Genomic DNA, 24,089 nt, shown 5'->3' with positions numbered 1-24,089 from the left:
CGATTTATAACCAGGAAGGTTATGTAACCCTCCATGTGTAGGACTTTTCATTACCGTATGAGCAGCATTAGATATGACCACAATCACTCACTTGAATTTGTAAATTATGGCTGCATGACATGGCTATAAGCATCCATGCATCCAGTCCCCACCAGAAGTATTGGAACGGAAAGGTCAATACGTGTACTTTTTTGTTTTTGTTGTTGTTTTGTATACTGGAGACATTTGTTTTTCAGATTAATACGAGACAAACATTCGGAATTCCATGTTTTATTTCACGCCATTTACATCAAGTGTTAAACAACTCAGGACACATGACTGATTAGTGTTTAGTGTTTAGATTGAGTGCTTAAACATTAGCGCTTGTTATGTTTTGCTTAGGTTTCCTTTGCTGTTAAGCAAGCATGAAGCAAACAAGAGCAGTCTATGGGAGAAAAAGCAAACAAAGCAGTAGAAGTAACATGAAATCGACTCGCAACCGTTTGGTTATGAGTATGTTGTATTGTTCACTGTTTTACAATAAAACAAGATTGGTTGGTTATGAAAAATAAATTGTGATTGGTACTTCAGGGCTTTTTTTAAGCTCGAGACCGATGAGCAGCCACAAAATTTTCATTGTCTCAGGGGACAGTACTTGGTGCAAATCTATTCTAGCAGCTTGTCATGTCACCAAAATGTGGACATTATCATACTTTATATCACATGCTGACATTTATCCAAATGTGTGATTATACATACTTCCAGCTGTCATGACTTCATGTTCCCTGTCTTCCTCTTCATCATCTTGCTCCTGATGGCCTTCTTCTCTCTCACGGTCAGCTCTCTCTTCCAATTCAGCCTCCTCATCGATCGTTCGGGTAAATGAATGTTCCTGTGGATCCATGTCTAAAGAGTCCTGATTGTCTGAAATCTGACCAGATGGGCAATGTAACATGTTAGTTTTTAAAGCTTTTTTTTGGGGATAAAATAACTCAGTGAACTTTTACCAAAATAATAATAATATCTAACCTAAATATACCAAAAATATCCATGTGTGTCGGTGTAATGGCAACTTACTCTCCTCTCCCGAGATGAAGATCGTGTCTGAATGAAGTCCATATTCTTACATGCTAGCAGGCGATTTCGTACCATATAAACACTGCGATAGATCTCTGCCAAAGATTTAGATGGCTGGTCTCTAAAGGAAAGACAAAAAGTGAGAACTTGCCAATTGCTGTCTTGTCAAATGTTTTTAAAACAATCTTATTTATTACCTTCCCTCTCCATGTGCTTGTTTGAGCAACCCAGTGTGCTTCAATAAGGCTGCTAAAATAAATCTGGAAACAGTATCTAATAGGGACTCATTACTAAGAGCGGCGTTGTCCCAATCTGCAAAATAATGCACAACATAGAATATTTAAGTTGATTATTTTATAACCATAAAGTTTCACAGTGTGTTGGTTTTGGAAAGAATTTCCTAAAAAAATTTTTTGCTTCATGACATGAATTTACTGTATGTAACTGTTCATTTTTGGTTGTCTTTTAATGCTCGCTGAAAAAAACAACTTAAAGCCGTAGAGTCAATAATTGCTATCTGCAGAGTCAGGATTGTTCCCAGCATAATCGACACTATTTTTCTGCACACTTCTGGGGGGACGATTGTTTATGAGAAGTAGTAGCCAGCTGAAGCTCATTGCTAGTTCACTGCTGTGGCCTAAGTACCACCAATCTCGCACTGATCTGTTGACGGACTACCGTATTTTTAGCAGCCATAAGGCGCACTTTAAAGTCCTGAAACTCGTCCAAAAAAGCCAGGGCGCCTTTTGAGGCGGAGCGCCCATTATGTGGACCAAGTGCAGCAAGTGCACCGCTGGGCTGACTGCGAACATTAACTGCCTGCACACTGCTTATATAGAGAGAAGTCGGGCGTGGCTAACGACAGCAGGCGGACGTGAGAGGGGAGATGGGCGTGAATGACAACGCAAAGGCACGCCCCCAGTGTAAAGCAGCCCCCAATGTCCCTATATGGGCAAACGTGTCTGCTAGCTCTGTTGTTAGGGCTTTCGCAAAAGCCGGCATCATGAGGAGCCGCACGCAGCAGCGACACGGGGAATCTGACAATGACGAGAGGGAACCTGGCGTGTTTGTGGGAGAACTTGCCCAGCTGTTTATTTCTGATACAGAAGACGAATTTTGATGGATTTGTGGATGATGACTGATCAATATTAATGTGACTACATTGTTCAATAAAATACAACCAAACTCAGTTTTGCTCCTGTTGCCTTTTTAAAAACAGCTAGCCACGCTAGCCATGCTATCTTCTGTTTTAGTGTGCATGCATGTAAACTAAGGTATTGTATGGTTGGCTGGGAGGCCTACACTATTATGCTATCCAGTTGATTTGGGGTGATAGTTTTAGTTTTGATGTAACACCGTGACCGCACATCGTTTGTTGATTAGTGACTTGCTCACACCGACATTGTGTCGGCATCCCATCTGAGGGGCTGCGCGGCAACGAGACTCTCGTGTTTGGTGGAGAACGTCTCCAGCTGTTTATCTTGGATACAGAAGACAAGGACTTGGTGCATTTTTGGATGAGGACAACTTCAGCACGTTGTTAAAAGCTAAAATAAAGTACCACAGAACTCCCGCTGCCATTTTAAAAACACGCTAGCGCGACTGAGCAGCCAGCGAGACTGCTCGGTTGCTCGGTTCTGTTTGCGCCCAATGATACGGTGCGTTCTATCTATGTATCAAATACAGAAATAGCACCCTCAACTGGTACTGCGGCCTTTGATACGGCGCGTCTTTTGGCCGTAAAAATACCGTACTTGCACGTAAGTGACGTACGTGGCCCAGCGAAGCGTTTTGGGATTGTCTCTGCCGTTTAATTAAAAGAAAAACAAAAACAATCTGTGATTTACACTTATGCTAATCCTTGTGTTTTGATGAGGAACAAAATGCAAATTCAGACTCCGAACCCGCTATGTGAAGCCGTCTATTTCAAGCCTTGTGGAGTTTGAAGGCGTACCCCACATGTCTTGAGGTGCCCTATCTATTAAATATTAATAATAAAAGGTTTGTTGTTGTTAGTAAATTCTTTCACAAGGTAGTATTATTTGCTTTCACCGATCCCACTATTTATTCATTTTCACAGACTGTTCGATTTAATTTGGCACCGCAAAGACTGTCATGTACGATCTATTGTGATTCGCTTCCATGGGTTATTGTTCAGTCGTCCACCAAATGGCTGCTTTGTGCAACAAGCATGGTAAGCATTTTTGACCACCACTCAAGCTTTCTCAGTTATTCTTATTGTTCACTGTTTGCTTTAAATGACAAATGAGCTCTCTAACCATTACTTTAGGAAGATGACAATATGCCAGATTTAAGACTAACCTTTGCTGATGGCATAGTCTTGCATGCTGATCCAGAGGCTGTTGGCAGGTTCTTTGGAGGAGCCTAAAGCCAAATCTACCAGGATACTCAAGTTAGGATGCACCGCACAGTCAAAAGGCTTCTGTTCTTCATTATCTGACAGTGCAGCCTCGAGCAATGAGCTGATCGAAGCATCTTAAAGAATAAAAGCGATTGGGGAAAAAAAAAACATCACATTAACAGACATATGCAACTAAAACTACAAAATGTAACAACAGGGCTAAGAGAAACAGGATGATTACAAGTCCAGAAGATTTATGTAAATGTAAAGAAATGTCTTTACCCAGTTGCGGGATGTCCATCTCCAAGCCATTGCTGAAAAGAGGGGTTTTGAGCCAGTAACCGGTATCCTGTTCCTCCAGAGAGGCAGGGGCACCCTGCAGCATGCCACCTAGACAACGACCTACCAGCAAGGCGACCGTCCTCTCCAAGTCAACTAGCCACACCCAGGACAGTGCTGGAAGAGACATTCCTGAACCTGGCTCAGCGAAGTCTGACATACCTAAGTTGGAGGAAGCAATGTTATGCTGAATGGAAAAAAAAATTAACAAAAACAGAAAACAAAAAACTGTTCCATGCCGAGTTAACTTTTTCTTTTTTTTTTTTAGGTTTTAGCCATGTTAAAATGCAAATTCCGCAACAAAACACCCCTAGAGTGATGGTTTCCTCCATTCACCCATCAACAACATCAGCCCTGCCCCATCAAAGAAAACGACTTGGTCCTCAATCTTTTATGTAGAAAATTGAGGATCCATCGGATGGAACAACGTTGCTCTAAAATGTTTCCACCATGCACTGGCCTGCACATGCGTATCCGATATAGGGTAAATCAGATTAATTTTGTTGGATAAAAAATAAACGCGAACACATTATAACGGGCATGGATTAATAGCACATCTTTGCTGTATGAAGACTGCCACTTGACGTAAAGTTCCACAGTATATTCTCCCATGTTTACAGTTTTATGGTGCGTGCACAACGTCATGAAAGGGGAGCGGCAGTCACACGGGTTTAGAACACTAGACACCAAATTAAGTGATATTTCATAAGAAATTAGATTGCCAACAAAATACAGCTTTGGCGATCATATTGTCTGAAATCTCAATTTCTAAATCATGAGCCCTTCTACATGCCTTGCTTCAAAGCCAGACACCCCAGAAGTCACCACGACCACCAAGCGCTGTGTCCTCCCAGAATTTATAGATAGTGCAGTCTGCATTACATTCTACATTTAACTTGAAAGCCTACCATACACAGTACAATAAATGTGTGATGTATGAAACAATAAACTGGTTACATTTCATACCATGAAGAGGCCATTGCAGCTCCTGGTCCTCCAGAGGGAAGGCAGCAGGCAACAGCCTGTTTAGCCGGTCTAGTGGAGGGAACAAGTCAAGGAGGTAGCTTAGCAAAGGCCTCGCCACAGATACAGGAAGAAGCAGCAATGAGTTGGTGATCTGACACAGCATACTGCCTGCCGCTGACACAAAGATCACATCTGGAAATGACAGAGACCATGTTGAAATATCATCATCGTAATCATCATCATGAGTGAGCAAATAAGTTTCACAATATGCAGGATAGACAATTGAAAACTAGCTGCATAGTAATAATGCTCAAATGGAGTAGGCAAGTGTGAAGCATATAAATGCCCACGCCTTACGGTGGCCGAGAAAGGTCTCAACAACTGCAAAAGGCACAACGACAACATATATCGTTGGATTGTGATTTCAAAACCAGTGAGCCATCAATTTGTTGTGCATATGTAATAATACGATCAGACGATTAAAAATGTATTTGTCCGGCAACAAACTAGAGTTTGACACCCCTGCCTTGGGCGCTGTGATGCAATTTCAATCGACAGCAAGTGGCAAAATGGCAACCCCATGAGATGGATAAAAAATTTGGTTAATTTTACTGCGAAATTCATATCCCACAAACGCGATATTCATCAGAATGGCGCGTTTAGACTAGACTTCCCCTGTAGCTTTGTTGTCAAACTGATCGATTTTTCATCCACACCTTGAAGCTTCTCGCGTACACTTCCATTCCAGGAACTCTCTTTGATCAAAGTGGCTGAACGGGAGAAGATGTCTGTGGCGTGAGGTAGAAGGAGTTGCAAATGCTTATGCAGCAGAGAAACACTGCTAGAGTTCTAGAAAAAACAAAATGCATATAGATTTAGTGGTGCATATTTTATGGCAAGAGTTGTCAGCAGCACTATGGGAGAGCGCACAACGGGTGGAAAGCTATACGCATTTTTGCGTTTGCATTTGTTAAAGCAACAATGTGAATCGTCATTATTTGGTGTACTACCACAACACTTGCATAAATATACCACACTGTTCAGCACAGTAATAATTTTTCTTCTATTATGTTTTCATGATCATGAAAATTTAGAAACCAAAAAATCAAGACTACATTTCGATTCATTGCCCAGGCCTTATACAAATGCCTTCATAAAAACATCTCTGAGTACAGTTGACTATTTTAAAAAGAAGAGTTTTGGCCAGCATAATGTAAATATAGAACATTAGCATCATACTGAACTCCCCACAGGTCAGCAAGGGTCCCAATTCTTGCAATAACTCAAACAAACATTTAGGGGCAATGGCAATTTATGATTATAGGGGGCATTTTAATTATTTAAAAAAAAATGAAGGATGATGAAAATGGGCCTGAGCAGAAAGGGCACTTTTTTCACTCAAGGCAAAAAAGCTGGTGTTGGAAGACCACCAAGGGTGCATTTGAGCACATGGCTGCTGTCAAATATTAATCAGATCATCCCATGCACACAAGCTGACCCTGTCATGAATGAGATATACCGTGTATCAACTCTGTGCCTCAACACTATTCCCATACTGTATGCAAGCTCATACATTGCTCTCTGTGCTAAATTTTGCTTACTGGTGAGTCGGCAATTAATGTGTGCTTGTGCACTGGCGATTCTACATTCAATTAGAACAAGAAGTACACACATTCAGCTAATTTAGTGATGAAATCATTGATAATTATGGGACTGAAAAAAAAATCCATGTAACGCACAAACCATAGAAGCAAAATGAAACAATCTAATGAATCATAATTTTTTTTTCTCACATCATATCATATGCAGAGAACAGCACTGTCTCAACTTGCCTACTCTGACCACACTTCACTGCTGTTACGGTGTTCGTAGGTAGGTAAATCATGTTAATATATATAGTAGGAAATGAAAACTGCGTTCAAATGCAAGAAAGCTAATTTAAGATAAGCATATGTTGAGACACGTTTGTTATGAACACATCATTAATCAGAGAGCCAGTGTGAGTCTAAGTGATGTGATTTGAGGGTTAAATTGTACAAGAAAGAAATAATTAGCAGGTCACCATCTCACTTGCAGCTGCCAGAGATGCGCTCTTAACTGGCATGCAAGTTCAATGCAACGGTCCGTGGTTCCAGGAGCGGGCCATTGGCGCACTTGCAGTAGCACGAGATGTATTCTTTGCAGCTGGTGAGCGCCGATCCATCGCTCATTTGGCTGCCCCCCACCACCAAACCCATTTTTTTTAATACAAATTAATTCATGTGATAAACTTTACTACTATGTGACTGGAGTGTTCCTTATGTGCTAATTATGTGCACACCCGGACTGTTTTGACTTTGTGGGTAACATTCCTTACGGCGGGGAGATCAGATTACGCGACTAATTTGACGGAAAATTCATTAGGATAATCCATTCTAAAATGACTCGATAGCGACAGCCCTAGTAACAATCGACACTCCTTCAAATAATAACAGTGTTACCAATAGAGGAGCCAGCGCCACAGAAATGTCCAGGATACGGCCAAAGTATGAGAGAACACCCCCACCAATCGCACCTGATTAGATACCGTGCATGTGAGTACTTAAACATTTTACATTAGTGGTTGATTTAATTGTCACTAGTGTAAAAAATAAGGTTTCACATGTTGCATAAGTAATCCACAAAAGCAGACTGTTAAGTAGTCATACCTCAGTTACATGGTTGACATGGCAGTAGGCTAATAGTTGCTTCTGCAAGGAGCAAAGGAGTTGGTGGAGGTGAGCTGGTTGGCTGCTATCAGAAGAGGACATGCCTTGCTGCAACTTGTCACTGTTTTTCTCCAGCTCACCAAAAGCCTGATCCTGCATAGTAAACATAGAATCACATCAGGGACTTTTGTATTTGTTTCAGGTAAAAAAAAGATACCTAGAACCCTAATTCATTCAAATAAATGGGAGAAAAGAGTAAATTGGTGATGATGCATAGCTGCTTTACTTTTATGTTTTTTTTTTTTTTTGGTGAACAGTGTCATATCTATCAGTGTTCTATCGAGTTGCAGTAATCCACCTGTGCAATATGTACCCCATCATGTCCAGTACTCACGGTATAGAAACCAAGGTTCCTCAATAGTGTCTTCATGAGGATCTCTGCAAGATGGGTATCAGGGTGGCCTGCTGTGGCACTGTGGTTTGGGTCTGGGGAAACTGTGAATCCCAGGCCACAGCTAAGCGCCTCAGGACCATCAGCAGGAGAGCTATAACCCAGGAGTGAGGCTACATGTGTGTGGTCCTGGAGACTGGTCAGGATGATGTCAAGCTGCATTCTCTGTGGCAATAGGCATACATCGATAAGACCTGTGACCAATGTTCATGTTTTACAAAAACAATTATATCCCAATCAGGACCCTATATCATCTTACTGCTTGCATTTCTTATTGACTTCCATACTAAGCACATTGAAGCAATTTTTGTATTTCCTGTTGAGTAGCAAACACGGACACGATGCTGGTGTCCAATCCAATCCTACTTTTGAATATTCATGTACCTGTTATAAGACATCTGTGCATCAGACAACATAAAGGTTACCTGTCCTTTGGATAGACTCTCCCATCTGTCAGGGCCCTGAGGCAGCAAAGAATGAAGAAGCTCCATCCTCTCTCTCAGTGGAGGCAGCAGCATGGTTGCTCCCACTGAAAGTGTCTCAATCACCGCCTGATAAGGAAAAACACTCATGAATAGTTATCCAATATAATAATGGACTGCAGATTAAATCCTGTTGCACGAAGTAGACGGCATAGGTGACTTAAAAAGTGTACCACCGACAGCCCATTTTGAAATATCGATGGGGAAACGGTTCCCATCTTTGTCAAGGCTTGTATTCGCCAAAATAGCACACCCGCAATTGCTTAGTTAATTTTAATGCAAGACGCCACGTTAGGATCGGCTGTGATGTCAAGTCGTTGACTGGGCCTTCCCTTGCACCTGCCAGTTGCTATTGAGTGATCCGCCAGATCATTGTTGCCGACATAGTCGTTGATAAAACAGAGTAGTCTGAGGAACTTCAAGAAGAAATGGGCCAACAGGGTTATATCGTTGAGCCAAGATTCAAAATCCTTTCATGAAACAATCCCTTCAAGTCAACTTTTAGTTTCCCATTTACAGCAACATGGAGTTATATGTAACTGTTTCAAACGATGCTTGCCTATGGTTGTATATCTGTCTTATTTTTTGTTTTTTCTTCATCCTCGATAGTGGATCATTATAAGCGTCATAGAAAAGGACTTCTCATACTGGAGAAAAAAAAAATCCAATGCCATTGAGACAGCGAGCGAGCGCGTCAGCAAGACGCCCCAGGATCAACCCCGCCGATTAAGTGGCTGTGAATGTGGAATCTAGACAAGGGTATTTATTTAAATGGAAAGGCTGTAACCTGACTCGCGTTACAGACAGGACTTCTGTGCTGCGGCTGATGCAATGCGCATCGGCATTGTTTGACTGTCAAATGTTTAATGCATTGTGTTGCCATTTTAAGGCCATACGTTTCATAAAGTCTAGTTAGGTTTTAACCCTATAGTAGCCAATTCGTATTTTCTTTTGTATATTTGCTTTGGGCAATTCTGTATTTTGTGTATTACTTTGGGCATTGTGTACATTGTTTTGTATTCATTATTTTGTCAACACACTGCAATATTGTGTTTGAGTACACAATATTTACCTTCTCTTCTGTTTAAATATTTGTTCTTATTTGAATTGCTTTGTTACGGTGCATTTGATAAGTGCTGAGGAAAAAAGTGAGCTGTCTAGAGCAAGGCCAATCATCTCAGTAATTAAGCAAAAGGGGTGTCCATCAGTGAAGGCTTGACAGACCTTCTGTCGATACTGACAGAATGCCCACCTCTGGAAAATGCGAGACACTCAGTATCTGACCAAAACAATGCAACGCTAAATTGGCGGGGCCAAGACGGCTTTCAACAACACAACATCAGGGCTTTGTTTGTTGCAGGCCAAAAAGAAACATGTATGTCCACATGCATCAGCTGCCATGGCGTCTCGGACAAAAAGGTCCTGCAAGCTAAAAGCTTGCTTTAATATAACTACCATGGTGGCCCGCTTCCATTGTGGCCTAATCATCCTGGAAGCGGGATTCCCCCCGCCCCCCACACACAATATTTTAATCCTGTCAATTTAACCCTCCTGTTATGTTCATTTCTCAGGAACAGCAATCATGTTCCCGCGTCAATTTGACCCGGTGCATGTTTAATTGACCAAAACCTATCCGAAAACCAAAATAAGTAGTAATTCATTACGAACTCGACTACTAACTATTCTATCAACATTTAGTGCAACGTTGTTCCTTACCACTTACAGGTAATGGTTCAATTAGGATAATTCACTTGTTTTTCATTTAAAAAATACATGTTAAAACACATTATAGGCCGATACATCGATCATGTTAGCCAGCCTACAGTCATTCGCTTGGTGCTGTAGGACCCTTTTACTTTGTCCAAGTTGTCAGCCCCCCCACACCGCCACACACACACACACACACACACCCCCGCACACACACATTGGTGGCATTGTAATCCAGGTTTCTGCTCATCTCTTGCGCCGAGTGCCATTAGCACAACATTTCTTCCCTTTTTAGGGCCTCACCCATGTTGTAGATGGTCAAAAATTGTCACAGGTTGTGTTCTGATCCCTGAAACCCTATGCTATGTCGCGCACGGCCCTTATGCCCTGATTTTTCTCTGGTACTCCTCCAGCCGGCTTTCCAGTGCAAACCTGCAACCTGTTCAATGGATAGCTGGTGTTTGCATCGCATGCTTCCCAGATTTCTATCCCATATTTAGCTGGCTTTGAAGGCATGTGTTGAAGAAATGGGCAGCGGCCTCTGAATGCCACCAGCCTTTTATCCACTGTGATATTAGGGCCTGGGTTATAGAGTAGTGGTAGTTGCTCGACCCATTTGTGCCTCACTGTCCTAATCGTTGCCAACTTGTCCCCCTCCCATCAACCAGCTCAATTATCAAATCGTATTTCTCTGGAGAAAGTGTCAAAAGTCTCCACAGACTTTGTGACTCAAAATATAGCCATGCCTGTCCTTGCATCCCACAGACTAGCTGTCGATTCATCCTTCGATTTATAGACCCCAGCTAGGCCCAAATACGCATCAAAATGTGTTTTGTCCAACTCCTTCCACTTCTCCCGAAAAATGCACCTCCCGTCTCATAAATTCCAGAATGATTTTCTATCTTGAATTAGGCATGACCAGCTCAAAAGCTGACTTGATGTCTGTGACACGAGTCACTGCCATCCTAGTGGGCTCTGTCTTTATTATGTTTTCTATATTTGGGGACGAAGACCACTGTTTTCCACCATTTTCTGACATGAATGTTTTGCTTGGAGGAATAGGAATATCAATTCCCTCATCTGGTTCAAAATCACAATCATTAGAATCAGAATTTAGCTCATGATATCTTTATCTTCAGACACATCCTCCTCTATTTAAATGTCATGATCAAACGTGACTTCCAGAGCCTCTTGGACTGTCATCCTTTTGCTTCTGCTGCTCATTTGGTAAAGGTCTGCCTGATAGTGTATGTCATGTTGCTGGGACTCCCATACCACTCCCCTGTTGAGTGTCCACTGAATGTTGGTGGAGAACATAAATGGTTCCCGTCAAAACACCTGCACCTGGGTGTGTGTGAGCGTGTGCGTGTCCGTGCGTGTGCGTGCGTGCGTGTCTATCTGTGTGGGTTTGATTGGGGAAAGAAAGAAATAGTCTGACATTTCTGACACCCCTTTACCTTAAGTTTGACTACTGGGTCAAATTGACCCGAACAGTATCTATGTGATATAAACATGTAGGGGGTGGTTGCAAATATGTGAGATGAACCAATTTCCTTTTATATGTTGATTACGCTAAATAAGGCACGCAGTAGAAGTTTCATACTGATAAAATACTTTTAAGCATTGTTCCTAGATCTTCAAACTTTAAAATGGGTCAATTTGACCCAGAACATAACAGGAGGGTTAAAAAAATGGGAAAACTGATTGATATTTACTGACATTTACAAGTACTGGTATATAGTTGACCTCTGATATGCGCTCGTGTGGAACATAATTTTCAATTACACTTGACCTACGTTGGACGTCATGGGTCCCATTATTGTATACAGACACTTTGGTCTCTGCTATACAAGTTATGTTTTGATCGTGAATTACCTCCTGAATCTCATCTGGCACAGAAGAGTCCATCAGTCTGAAGAGCAGATTCCTCAGTGGCCTGGCTTGCCGACCTAAGATACTAGTAGCGACTCCCCCGGCAAGTGCCAGAGCCAGATGATTGGATAAAAGCCGAAGGCACAGCTTGAGAAAGTTATGATGCTCCCTGAAAATAGATGAATTTTTCAGAGGAGGGTCATACTATGAAAAATCTGTTCTGTCCATTAATCAATTTCTTTTATATGGCTGCAAGTCACAGTACACTAAATATAACTGTAAACTCGAGCATGTTCGAGCCATGCGCCTTATTTGTAAAAAAAAGAAAGCTTGCGTAAGGCAGGAGGCAACCTCAAGCAAAAAAAGTCAATAAAGGTAGCCTTCCTAGCGTATTGTCATCATAACACTATTGCTTTGTGAGGTGAGTCATACTTACCTAGATGAAGGGAAGGGAAGGGGAGGAACTTCACTGTTGATACCATCACAATAGTGGTCAAGGAAGGAGCGCAAGTGGGAGAAGGTGCTTTCCTCAAGGTCAACACAATAGGGTCTGTGCCAGGCTACCACTTGCCTGGAGTGGAAAAATTTTTTTTTGTGGCAAGAGTCAGCACATGCAAATGAAGCCCCAAAGGGGGCCTTGTCCCATGAACCACATACTGACAGGTCAGAAGCTTCAGCATATGCTGTACTATTCAATTAAAGAAGTACAGACCGGAGGTATTGTGCAATAAACACTTAATAACAGCAAAGTCAGTCCATAAATTCATAGCCGACCTGTCTCTGGGAAGGGCTGTCCAGGCCAGACTATGGGAGGTCCCCGCTGAAATCTGCTGTACAGTCACCCCATCCAAGCCTACGATCTTTTTCGGCTTTGTGATTGGTCCTGTGGAGTTTCCCTGCCCACACTGGCCCATGGAGTTGTTTCCCCATGCATACACTTCATTGTCTAAAGACGTTAGTTGGGATGAAGAGCAGAGGCAAAGTTTAATTTCTAGAAAAGGTACTGTCCTAAAATGAGTTCATTTCATAGCATTCTTAATATGGCCTTTTCTGAGGATTTTGCATTGAATCCAAATTGCAGAAATGTCATACATTTACAGACTCATGTTTCTGAAAGAAAAAATAAACCTTTATCTGGAAATTCAAATATAAATACAGTGACGGTGACTAACAATATTTATTAAATAAGAATGTCTGCAGATTTCTATTTGCATTTAGTCTAGTGACTGCTGTTTACATACCATTAACAAGCATTTTAAAAAAATAGAAGAACAAGAAGTACCATACCATGCGACAGGGCCAAACAGTGGCTGTCCCCTATGGAGATGTCCACCACCCTGGTTGTAGCCAGCTCCTCAATAAGTTTAGGTCTGAGGGCTGTTGCCTCAGAAGACCCACAACCCAGGCAAGCGCCACAACCCCACGCATACGCCTAAAATCACATTGACAAGAAAGGAACATGGGCTGATAACTTATAGTTGAGTGAAACATATTTATCCACTTCTCAAATTCTTACTTTTTTGCATCGTATCTTGCACTTATTCAAAGGGGAAGTCAACCTCAAAAAACGCTTTGCAATAAAATGCTCTATGCGGCTTCATCAGTCTCAACAAGGCATTCAGCTCAATATTGTGTTTGTGGAATTTGAGTTAAGCAGCAAAATCCACCCATTTTTTGCCGTCTCAGGGGTCGGCCACTTTGTCACTTCTGTTGACTGAAAATGACATCACAGTTGCTTGGGGCACAGGGAACGGTCAATCACAGCTCACCTGTTTTCTGATGTCGAGCCACGATTGGTCGTTATCTAAGCCCTGATCAACTGATATGTCATTTTTGGGTAAAGATAAAGATAATAGTCCCACAATGGGGAAATTTGACTTCCTCTTTAAGATCATCAAACAAATGAACTTTCTATGTTAAGCGCTTTCTCATAGCTGCAGCAGTTGTGAAATGTGCAATTCAAATAAAGTTGTATTGTATTGTAAATAACAAAGATGACCCAAGTAAAGATACAAATCAATGTTTAAAAGGGGATTTTATTTATTAAATAAACAATTTGAAGCAACCTGGCCCTGTGAAGAAAAATTTGGAGCATACGCACAATTTGGTGGCGGCACGAAATAGTCTGCATAAATCTGTTTGCAAACGACTTTGCGACAGAACCTTCGCCGGCAAAAAAATAAATAAAATAAAAAATAAACATTCGCTACATGCGTGTGCATGCAGATCTTCGCCGCACAGTAAGATACAGGCTTTTATAAATCAAATCTGCATACATAGACATGTTTACTTGTATTATCTTTGGCTGACATTTAGACTTGGTTGATGGTCTTAAACATTAAAGTGGGGAAACAAAAAATTAAGTAAGCTCAGGCTAGTTTGCTCAAGAACTTACCTGTCCAGTTGAAGTTAAGGCAAGAGACGACTGGCTTCCAGCGCACACTTTTCTGATGAACATCCCTTGTAGGGCTTCCACCACTTTGGGTTTGTAAACACGATTAGTATCACCATGACCAAGTTTCCCTGTCAAACAACCATTTGGATTTTAGTGTACTTTTTAGGGAATTCATTCTGAGTGAGCTTACGATTGTAATCAGCCACAAAGCTATTGTTTGAAACTAACTTTAAATGATATATAATAAATGATTGCAATACAGATGATGTTCATACTGACAAATATTGTTTGATTATGCACATATGAAACCAGACTAAAAAGATTTCTATTTTCAGTACACATAAACAATTATTCATGCACCTTAGTATCATCTTGCGGCAGTTTTAAGATTAATAATAAAGATATGCCACATCAAAAGGGATTGTTGACAATTGTGCGTAAATGTTTACACACCATTGTCTCCTCCTCCAAACGACCAAACAGTACGGCCATCCTTCGATAGTGCAATAGTATGAGAGCTGCCACATGACACTTCTCCCACATTGCTGATGTCTTTGACCAAGGTGGGAATGTTTCGGCTGTTGCTGTCGCCGTGACCTGAATTTCAAAAAGATACCATGACAGACTAGATATGCAAGGAATATTTTATAAATATTTTTTTAATTTTTGTTTATTACACATTTCTACAACCATATAACTATAGAAAAAACTAAAGAAAAATAAATGAAGCAACAGCAAATAAATAAATAAATAATAAAAATAAATAGATAAATAAATAAAGCCTGTGTTAATTCCCGCTTATTAATGTCCTTAAAGTCTTTCCCTGAATGTCAGCCATTTGTCCCAATTCTTCCAGAAGAGATCTTCCTTCAGTTTCAGTCTATATATGAGACGGTCCATATCCAGTATTTCATTCGTAATTGATAGCCAGTGGTTAAACAACGGCGGGTCAGTCTTAAGCTAGTTCTTTGTTATCTCCTTTTAACCAGCCACAAGGAGAAAATAATGACTCACCCAATCTTCCAAAATCACCTTCCCCCCATGTATACAGCTCTCCATCCTCACTGACTGCAGCACTGTGTCTGTAGCCAGCAGATACACATACCACCACCTGATATATATAAAAAAAAAAAAAAAAAGCTTAAAATACAGTATTTTTATCAATGATGGTCATTAAACAAGATGTTTTCCTTTTCTTTATTTTATGCCATAGGAACGATTTTGATCTGTAGGCAGAATTTTCAGTTTCAATTGGGTGGCCAGGGTGACGCAGGACCTCAGTGAGGGGTGGCCACCCCTTAAGACCATTTAACTCCGCCCCTGGAGCAATAGCAGAATGCAACTAAAAGCAACACGAAATGTAATCTGAAATTAAGCATCTACTTGAACTAAGTAATCACATTTGAATTAGCGCATGGATCCAGGAGCTGACCATGGACACAGGATGGGAATCATAACATATAATTTGTCACTGAAAGTAAACTGGCTAAAGACCTACCTTTCCTTGGAGCGGCCCTTGTATAAGTTTAGGGTATTTCTGTGTCGAACTGTTCCCGTGACCCAGCTTGCCATAGTCACCATCACCCCAACTGAACACTTCCCCTTCTGTAGTGAAGGCCAATGTGTGCCCGTCCGACCCCTTAGACGAAGACACCTTCTTGATGGCACGGTGGGGTTCAAAGGTCAGCTTCTTTAGCGTGGATTGGTTGTTGGAGTCCCCGAGGCCGAGACGGCCATAGCTTCCCTTCCCACAAGCCCGCACAGAGCCATCAGAAGAGATTACAAAAGTGCAGTACTGGCCTGCTTCAATCTGTGAAAGGAAGGGAATTTGTTTAGGACAATATATTTACCATGAATATAAAAGAATCCGTTTCAAACTGTGCTGGAGCTTATCCCAGCTATCTTCGGGCAGTAGGCGGGGGACACCCTGAACTGGTTGCCAGCCAATTGCAGGGCACACAGAGACGAACAACCATCCGCGCTCACACTCATACCTAGGGGCAATTTAGAGTGTTCCATCGGCCTGCCATGCATGTTTTTTTTGGAATGTGGGAGGAAACCGGAGTACCCGGAGGAAACCCACGCAAGCACGGTGAGAACATGCAAACTCCACACAGGATGGCCGGAGCCGGGATCGAACCCAGGCCCGATGCTGTCTCTCACTGTGAGGCCATTGTGCTAACCAGTTGGCCACCATAGAGCCATGTGAGTAATTCCAGTTTCAGATATTCCACGTCAGTGAAGTGGGAGGAGGAAAGAAGGAAAGCAATTAAGGTAGAACTACTATGCTTCCGTTCATAGTCCCTGCATGCACAGGGAATACTAAATTTTGATACCTTTCACACAACCTAAGTGTCATGAATTCCATGCGCTGTATTTAGTTATCTATTTTTTTGCTGTAAATTAGCCCTATGTGAGGCTCTAAAGAAGTTAAACGTGCAAGTGATTGTGCTATTCAAAAATCTGCAGCATCCGCTGAGCTCTTGCAAGCAGGGTTGGATGTGTGTCTTGTTTGTACAGAGTAGTTATTTCTTCTGAAGAAACAAACTCTTGGATTCACAGTACAGGTGGACAGAGTTTCATTCCTACGACCGCAACACAGCCACCAGTCACTGAACAAAAGGGAACACTGCATTATAGCGAAGCAAGCAAGTTTTTGCAACGTATTTTTGGAACGTAACCCTGCCAAAGAGAGACAAAGAGCCCTTGCGACAGCTGGATCTGCAGTGAGCGGGAGAACTACAGAAGAGGTAGACATGGCCACGTACTGAATTTAACGCCGCACCAGCATTCAGTGCATAAGTCAAGGTACCACTGTACAAAGTGCACCAGAGCCAATATGTTGTCCTACCGTCTGTGCGTCAGCGAAGCTGGGGGCCAACTTAGGTTGCAGGATTTTCTCCTGTGTACCCTCCACGAGTTGATGGCTGCTGTTACTTCCCCACACATAAACCTCACAGGTTTCGGATACTACAGGTGCTTCACCCGTCTGGATGCTGTCTGGACTGACACAGGTGCGAGAGTAGTCGGATGCCATTCGACATACCTGGAAGAAAAACATACAATTAAGTGTAGGCAGTTTATTATTTATTCATTTATATAACACAATACAATATATTTCATTTATATACGTGAGAGAGAGGGAGAGAGAAAGAGCGAGAGCGAGAGCGAGAGCGAGAGAGAAAGGGAGAGAGAGAAGAGAGAGAGAGAGAGAAAGAGACCCGTACATAATCACAGTGATGGACAAAATAAACACAAACATTGTCCACATTGCCTTACTTCTTCAAAAAGACAGAGTGCTGCCTCATACAATGAGCAAAGCCCATCAGGGTTCCGCGTAGGCTCCCTCCATTGACTGCGATCTGCTGAAGAGCCCTGAAAGATCAGATGAACAATCTTAGCATGCTAACAAACACAATGCTATATTTTCCAGTTCTAATCAGAGGAAATGAGGCACCTCAATTGTGGTTCTCGTCAAATATCGTACCTTAGAGTAGGAGTCTTCATTATGAATGAATAAATAAATTAATAAATAATGATTTCAAATTTGTCAAAACAGTCATTACTACTTGACAGTCCTGAATGAATACTGGGGGAAAAAAATCGTCAGTCTCTAGGTTGATCGTGTGCCTCAAATTTGGTATACAAGAAACCACCACACCTAGGTTAAAAAAAATAAATAAACAAGACAGAAGACCTGATTTCCACAGATCAAATTAATCAAATACTACTGTCAAGTCCTAATGATTGTTGGAACAAATTTGCCCAAAAAATATTTTATTTTCTAATTGCAAACTTCCCACGTTATTCCTAATCAGTAGAGAATTTACCACACACTAAAGTAACAAAACATTTGTTTTCCCAATTTATTTACTTACCAATGAGCGTCTCATCTGCATCAGGATGTTCATGAAACAATCATAGCCAATGAGACCCTCTTGGCTCTGCAGCTCCTTACAATGTTCCATAGTACTAACCACAGCTGATGCTGCCAGTGCCATCTCAATCCATTCGAGCAAGTAGCGAAGGGAACCTCTCTGGGAGGCGAGTCCAAGCAATAACTCTGAGGCGAGCCTTCGGCCTAAAATATCTGCACCAGAGTTTGGCATTGTAACTCCCTTAAGAAAAGTTGTGACCTGGGCCAGACAGTCCAGGCCCATTGGAGGAATCTTACTCTCATTGGCCAGAGAAAGGGGTGGCAGGGAACTAACGACATCAATGGCCGTACGAATGACATCATTACACAAGTTTAAGTTACCACCAGCTCCCCCACAGGGGCTTGGTGGAGGGGGCATCATCCAGCTCTGTCGCAGCAGCGCAAAGAGAAGGCTGAGGCCTGTGCGAACACCCATCTCAATGAGTGCATCGGTGCTAGAGCGGGGCCGCTCACTGACACAGTGCAGATCACTTGAGCCCGAGTTGTTCTCTGGAGAGTGCTGCTGCTGCTTCACCTTTCCCTTGTCATGATATTTGTTGGAAAGTGCATAAAATATACGTTGAAGGACCAATACACGTTTGCGCAGGGCAGCAGCAAACGGAGAGTCTGAACAGACCATCTTGGCCAAAGCCAATTGGCTGCCCAGGAGAGCGTCCAAGTAGTGCTCCTGTTCATCACTAGAGAGGGACTCGCGCTCAAAGTCCGGCAGCTGGGGACCCTTTAGACATAGCACCTGCTGGGGGAGCAGCACCACCTCTTTGTTGGCCAAAAGCTTTGAGTACAGGACAGAAACACCCTCTCGGGTGGCTATCGACTCGCTGTCCTCTGTGATCCATGAGCTGTTTAGGTGCTCCAACCATTTGAGTTTTACTGGCGGGATCATTAACGCCATGGCATGTCACTCTGGAGCCATCAGTCCTGGAAATATGAATAACAAATAATGCAATAGGTTAGTGCAGAAAGTGTAAGGCTGTGCAATTAATTGAAATTTAATGATGATTATTCCACTCAATGATTACAAAATTGGCATGATCGTAAATAAAAGATTATATACTGTATTCCAACCATTATCCTCTGCTCACAAAGGTAGCAGGCGTGCGCTCTCTCTCACTCTCGCTCTCTCTCTTTCTCTAAAATCATACTCATTTTACAATGTCTCATACTGTAGGTAGAATATTGGAGTTCAAAATTTGAGCGTTCTTTTTAAATTGTTTATTTAAATGTTTTCTTTTCTTCTTATATGTATTCCAACAGTGTATAGCAAGTAAAGAGTCAACTCCAATGCATTGTTTCTTTATGTAAGGAAATTATGATGTTACAAAGAAGTAAATTGGTCTGTAAATAAAAAATGAATCATTTGAATAATCATGTTTGTAATAAATCAAGGCTACTGCAGCCAGTACAACCATTTGCCCCGAAGAAAGATAGCACACGATTACTGTGCAAGGCGTTCAACAAATAGACCATGAAGGGAAAAAAAAACAGTGAATGAAGACAAACATTTACTTTTAGATTAAGCTCCTAAAATGTTGCTTTTATTAAAAGACCCAAAACACAAGACCCGAAAACAGCAATTGCTGACATCAACAACAAAAACTCCAGAGGTCAGGAGTGAAGGTCTCACACGGTACTGTTTGCAGAAGATATCAAGCATTCACCACCCAAAACATACAAGCTCATCTGTGGATGTAACGACATGGCTTAGGCTTGCTTGGCTTCTTCTGGGACAGCTCACTAACCTTCACTTATTAACAACATGATGGCAGCAGCAAAATGACTTCTGAAGTCAACCAAAAGCTCTTACAGTGACCTCAAAAGTCAACTTGAAGCTCTTACAGAAGGTCACTTAGATGACAAAAGTACATCCAAACTGATTGGGAGAGTCTTAGTCATGCAACAAGACTGATCTATGACACACGGTCAAAACAAGAAAGGGCACAAGAAATGGAAGGCTTTTGACGGGTCAAGTTAATATTCAGACTTAGAACCCATTGATAAGTGGATGAATTTTTCTTTTCAAAAGCAGACTGAAAAAATTAGCAAGAATTGAAGGAGGCTACTGTAAAATTGGGGGGGAGTGGTTTCACAAATTAATACTGCAAATGTTAACAAAGGGTCACCAGCTCGATACAATTATTGCAAGCAGTGGATATGCAACTAATTACAGTATATTAAGTCCTCACCAGTTCATCTATATCAGTTCCAATTATTTTGCTCATCTAAAACGTTTTTTGTTTCATTACAAATAATGCTAACTTTAAAGTTGTGCATCAGGTCCAAATGCAGGGTTCTCCCCGATGCTTTATAAGCCGAGCAGGCCGCCATACATTTCTTGCTCCCTGCCAGGTTAAGTCACTCTGCGGTACGCCCAATTAGGATCCGCAGACACCCAAATTTCATAATGAGGCGACTGAAAAGAATTAGAGGTTGTACATGTACAGTACAACCAGCCAAAGTCTCCTCAACTTAAAAAAAAACAACATCTATTATAAATATTGAAGCTTGGGGTAAACATTTTCATGAGTGGACTTTCACAGCATCCCGGACGAGATAGCAGGACCTGGATCATTGTCGGGTCTGTCAGGCGCCATAGTCGGTGGAGGCAATGTAAACAAAGGCGGGGCTGCCCAGATGGGCTCTGGCTAGGCTCAGGTAAATGTTAACCACTCAAACTTCGCTGCTCTCTACCTCCAACGTCAGATCCATAACACACAAACTACCACAAACAACAACTACGAGTAGTTGAGGACTGATGCATTTTATTAATCACAAAAAACCGGGCTACATGCTCTGAACCCCCATGCATGTTTCAGTGCAACTGTACTTGAGGCTAAAGTGAAGTTTCATCATCACATGATGATGTACCTTAATGCGCAGACTACAACTATTGACAACTTTAGGGCACACTTGCGACCATGGTGTGACTAGATGGATAGATAACAAACACGATGACACTATGGCCATAGTGTCATAATTAATACTTGTTGGAATACAAACAACCATGGCTCGTTAAAGGGCAGTTATGGTGAGTGATATTTTTAAACATTGCTTTTTATTTTTGTCCTTGAAAATGTCTTCACATGAAAATGACTATTAGCACTGAAATGAGGTTCCTGCACTTCTTTTAAAATGTGTGCAAGCGCATTTACAAAGTATGGGTGCAATGTGCATTGTTGAAAGGTCACTTCTAAGTAAATAATTCAGTAAGTGATTTATTCTTTGAAGCATAAATATTAAATATTTACACGTTACAACATTCCCACATATAGTCCTGCTATAATGTTCCTGACAGACTTTTAAAAAATGGGAAAATTAAGATACATTTTTGCAAAACGGAGGAAAGGAAGGAAATAAAACAAAAACTTTTACTTTGCCACTGTATGTGGTGTATGTGTTGTGCTAATATTTGTTGAATGTTGTTATAATTATTTTCTAATTATTATAATACAATTAAGAGCCCAAGTCTTTATTTAATTTACTTTTTACTTATTGAAGATATTTGTTTGTCCTTTATTTCAATGCAAATTGTCCATATAGTTAAGAATTGAAAGGTAACTTGCACTTTGAAAGGATGCACATTCACCAGGGTTCGCGGTTAACTTTAAAAACTGCTTACCCATAGGGCAAGTGCCACTAAAATTTGCCTTGCCCGAGTGGCCAAATTACTTGCCCGACTTGGGCAAGTGACAATTTTTTTTCTCTAAGAATAAAACGTTTATGGTTGTAAAATGTGCGCCACAAATGTAAATAAACATATAATCTGATAAACATAAATTAATCTTGTTTTCATCATCAACCATGAAACCCTACTCACAACAGCATGTATCATCCTGTGCAGTTATTGAAAATGTTAATTGTAGTTTTAATAATTAACAAATCTGCATGTTAAATTGGGAAAATGATATTACAGCAATCCAGAATATCAATTTTAAATCCAGGAGAGCGTATTAATTGAGGAATCACATGAGTAAATTATGAGTGTGGGAAATTTGTGTATTCCTTTAAGACCAGTGCCTGTGGTGCTGCCTCCATAAGTTTCATAGCATAAACAGAACACAGTCACTGACACTATGTCAGGTCACATCATGGAGCGAATGAATTAACAGCCAATAATCAAATATTACTCCCTTCCTTACTCGCAACTGAATTGTCTACTTAAAAATATTCTAGCTATTTTAGTCATGTCAGAGGAATCCGAAATGTTCGGATTTGAACGAACTCGTCGCCACTTGTAAACATGCGCAGAAGGTAAGAAAACTTCCGGCTGTCAATTTTCGGCCGAAATATCGTAGGTTTTTGTTGTGTTTTTCAAACTTCAAATGAGAATGCAACTACAGCGAGTTCCAATACTGCGGGATTTATTGACGTCCACTTTAACTCGACATTCACTGAACTAACTGATCCCCGTAGCGCCCGCCCATTGCCCCCGATAAGGCCAATGGACCATACCACAACATAAGGGGGTGTCTGGGTTAAACCATCACCATACAGTGCACACAAACAGATCACGCCACAGTTTTCGTCGGAATTAAAGATATTTGGCTGCTTTAAAAAAGTAAGTTGCCCATAATTTTACCTTGCCCGTGGCCAAATTTCACTTGCCCCGGGCAATCGGGAAGTGGTTAACCGCGAACCCTGATTCACTAATTATTGTTGTTGTAACATCATCAGCAAATCAGTGGCATTTAAACAAACAATAAAACACATGATATGATAGTTTATCATAATAGTTTCTGGGTGAATATTTTTTTTATTTATTATGACAGGCCTACCATTAAATAATAGAAATACAGTACACTGACGAAAATTAAATTATCTATTATGAAGCCAGTTGGCTTCACGTTCACACGGCTTAGAAAGTTTTCTGGGGGAAACCCTGAAATGTTGATACCTGTAAATAATAATAATTTCCAGGCATATAATAAAAGCTGTCATTTTACACTCTGTTCTGATGTTTACATTTTTATGTCAAATGCAAATGTTTTGGCAAAAGACATTTGCTTCACTGCTCTAATGATTCTGGATGGGAGTGTATGTTCTATACTACCAAAGCTTGATCGAGCATATTAACTATTTCCTTTTTCAGAATGGCAAGCACTTAGTTGTTGTTGGAGTCTATCAGTGTAGCACATCTTGATGTGGCAATATATGCCCACTTTCCTTTGCAAAAACACCTCAAATATGTTACGATTGCGAGGGTAACTACTGTCCGTCAGTCTAGACCACTCAACGGATGTTCATTTGGAGTGTTCTTGACTCTGGCTGGGCCATTCCAAAATTTTATTCTTCTCTTAGTGTTGCCATTCTTATGTTGATTTGGGTCAAAACAGCCAAGACATGCCTGAAATTTCTGCACCTCATTTAATGTTGCTGTCGGCGTCATTGAACAGCACCCTTCTCATCTTTACAAATTTGGGGTGATGTCCAGTTCTGGGTAATGTTATTATTGCACCATATTGTGTGCATTGTCTTCACTGAGTTCCATGGTATACTTAATGGCTTGGAAATTCTTTGGTATCCATCTAATGCCTGACACACAGTAAAAATATGTCTGATTGTGTGGACTCTCACTGAAGACCATGGCTTGTGCAGCAAGATGTAACTCCCAAAAAAGTTTATTAGAACCACTGAACTATATTTGGGGTGGATTAATTGAGTTGTACAAGTTACAGGTCACATTAATGGCAGAAATAGTTTTGAAATTATTTAGCTTGATTTAATTCCTTTATTTCACAAGAAACTTGCATTTGAACAGAGTCGGGGGATATGTAGACTTCGTGTAGCCACTATTTGTGTGCCCTTTGATTGGCAAGCAACCAATCCAGGGTGTACTCT

The 24,089-nt window shown here is 41.2% G+C and overlaps 1 protein-coding gene across 6 annotated transcripts in view; it reads right to left on the bottom strand.

The window, feature by feature from the left end:
• Positions 1-24,089, bottom strand: part of herc1 (HECT and RLD domain containing E3 ubiquitin protein ligase family member 1) — a 69,440-nt gene that overhangs the window by 42,824 nt on the left and 2,527 nt on the right. For all 6 annotated transcript variants that reach the window (XM_088295635.1, XM_088295636.1, XM_088295637.1 and 3 more), the window contains exons 2-22: positions 18,196-19,172; positions 17,597-17,692; positions 17,169-17,363; positions 15,816-16,127; positions 15,332-15,428; positions 14,771-14,914; positions 14,318-14,445; positions 13,210-13,354; positions 12,697-12,868; positions 12,359-12,493; positions 11,926-12,091; positions 8,287-8,412; positions 7,805-8,026; positions 7,411-7,563; positions 5,440-5,572; positions 4,724-4,915; positions 3,701-3,919; positions 3,379-3,552; positions 1,254-1,368; positions 1,057-1,177; positions 739-910 (exon numbers count right to left, since the gene is read on the bottom strand). In XM_088295635.1, coding sequence (XP_088151761.1) covers positions 739-910; positions 1,057-1,177; positions 1,254-1,368; positions 3,379-3,552; positions 3,701-3,919; positions 4,724-4,915; positions 5,440-5,572; positions 7,411-7,563; positions 7,805-8,026; positions 8,287-8,412; positions 11,926-12,091; positions 12,359-12,493; positions 12,697-12,868; positions 13,210-13,354; positions 14,318-14,445; positions 14,771-14,914; positions 15,332-15,428; positions 15,816-16,127; positions 17,169-17,363; positions 17,597-17,692; positions 18,196-19,146 — 4,168 coding nt within the window. In that variant the 5' untranslated portion in view covers positions 19,147-19,172. The remainder of the gene's footprint in view (positions 1-738; positions 911-1,056; positions 1,178-1,253; positions 1,369-3,378; positions 3,553-3,700; positions 3,920-4,723; positions 4,916-5,439; positions 5,573-7,410; positions 7,564-7,804; positions 8,027-8,286; positions 8,413-11,925; positions 12,092-12,358; positions 12,494-12,696; positions 12,869-13,209; positions 13,355-14,317; positions 14,446-14,770; positions 14,915-15,331; positions 15,429-15,815; positions 16,128-17,168; positions 17,364-17,596; positions 17,693-18,195; positions 19,173-24,089) is intronic.

This window comes from Idiotropiscis lumnitzeri, chromosome 5, assembly GCF_059441095.1.
Source record: "Idiotropiscis lumnitzeri isolate Australia: NSW breed Sydney's pygmy pipehorse chromosome 5, RoL_Ilum_1.0, whole genome shotgun sequence".
Taxonomy (NCBI): Eukaryota; Metazoa; Chordata; class Actinopteri; order Syngnathiformes; family Syngnathidae; genus Idiotropiscis; species Idiotropiscis lumnitzeri.
This window is presented reverse-complemented; position numbering and strand designations above follow the sequence as displayed.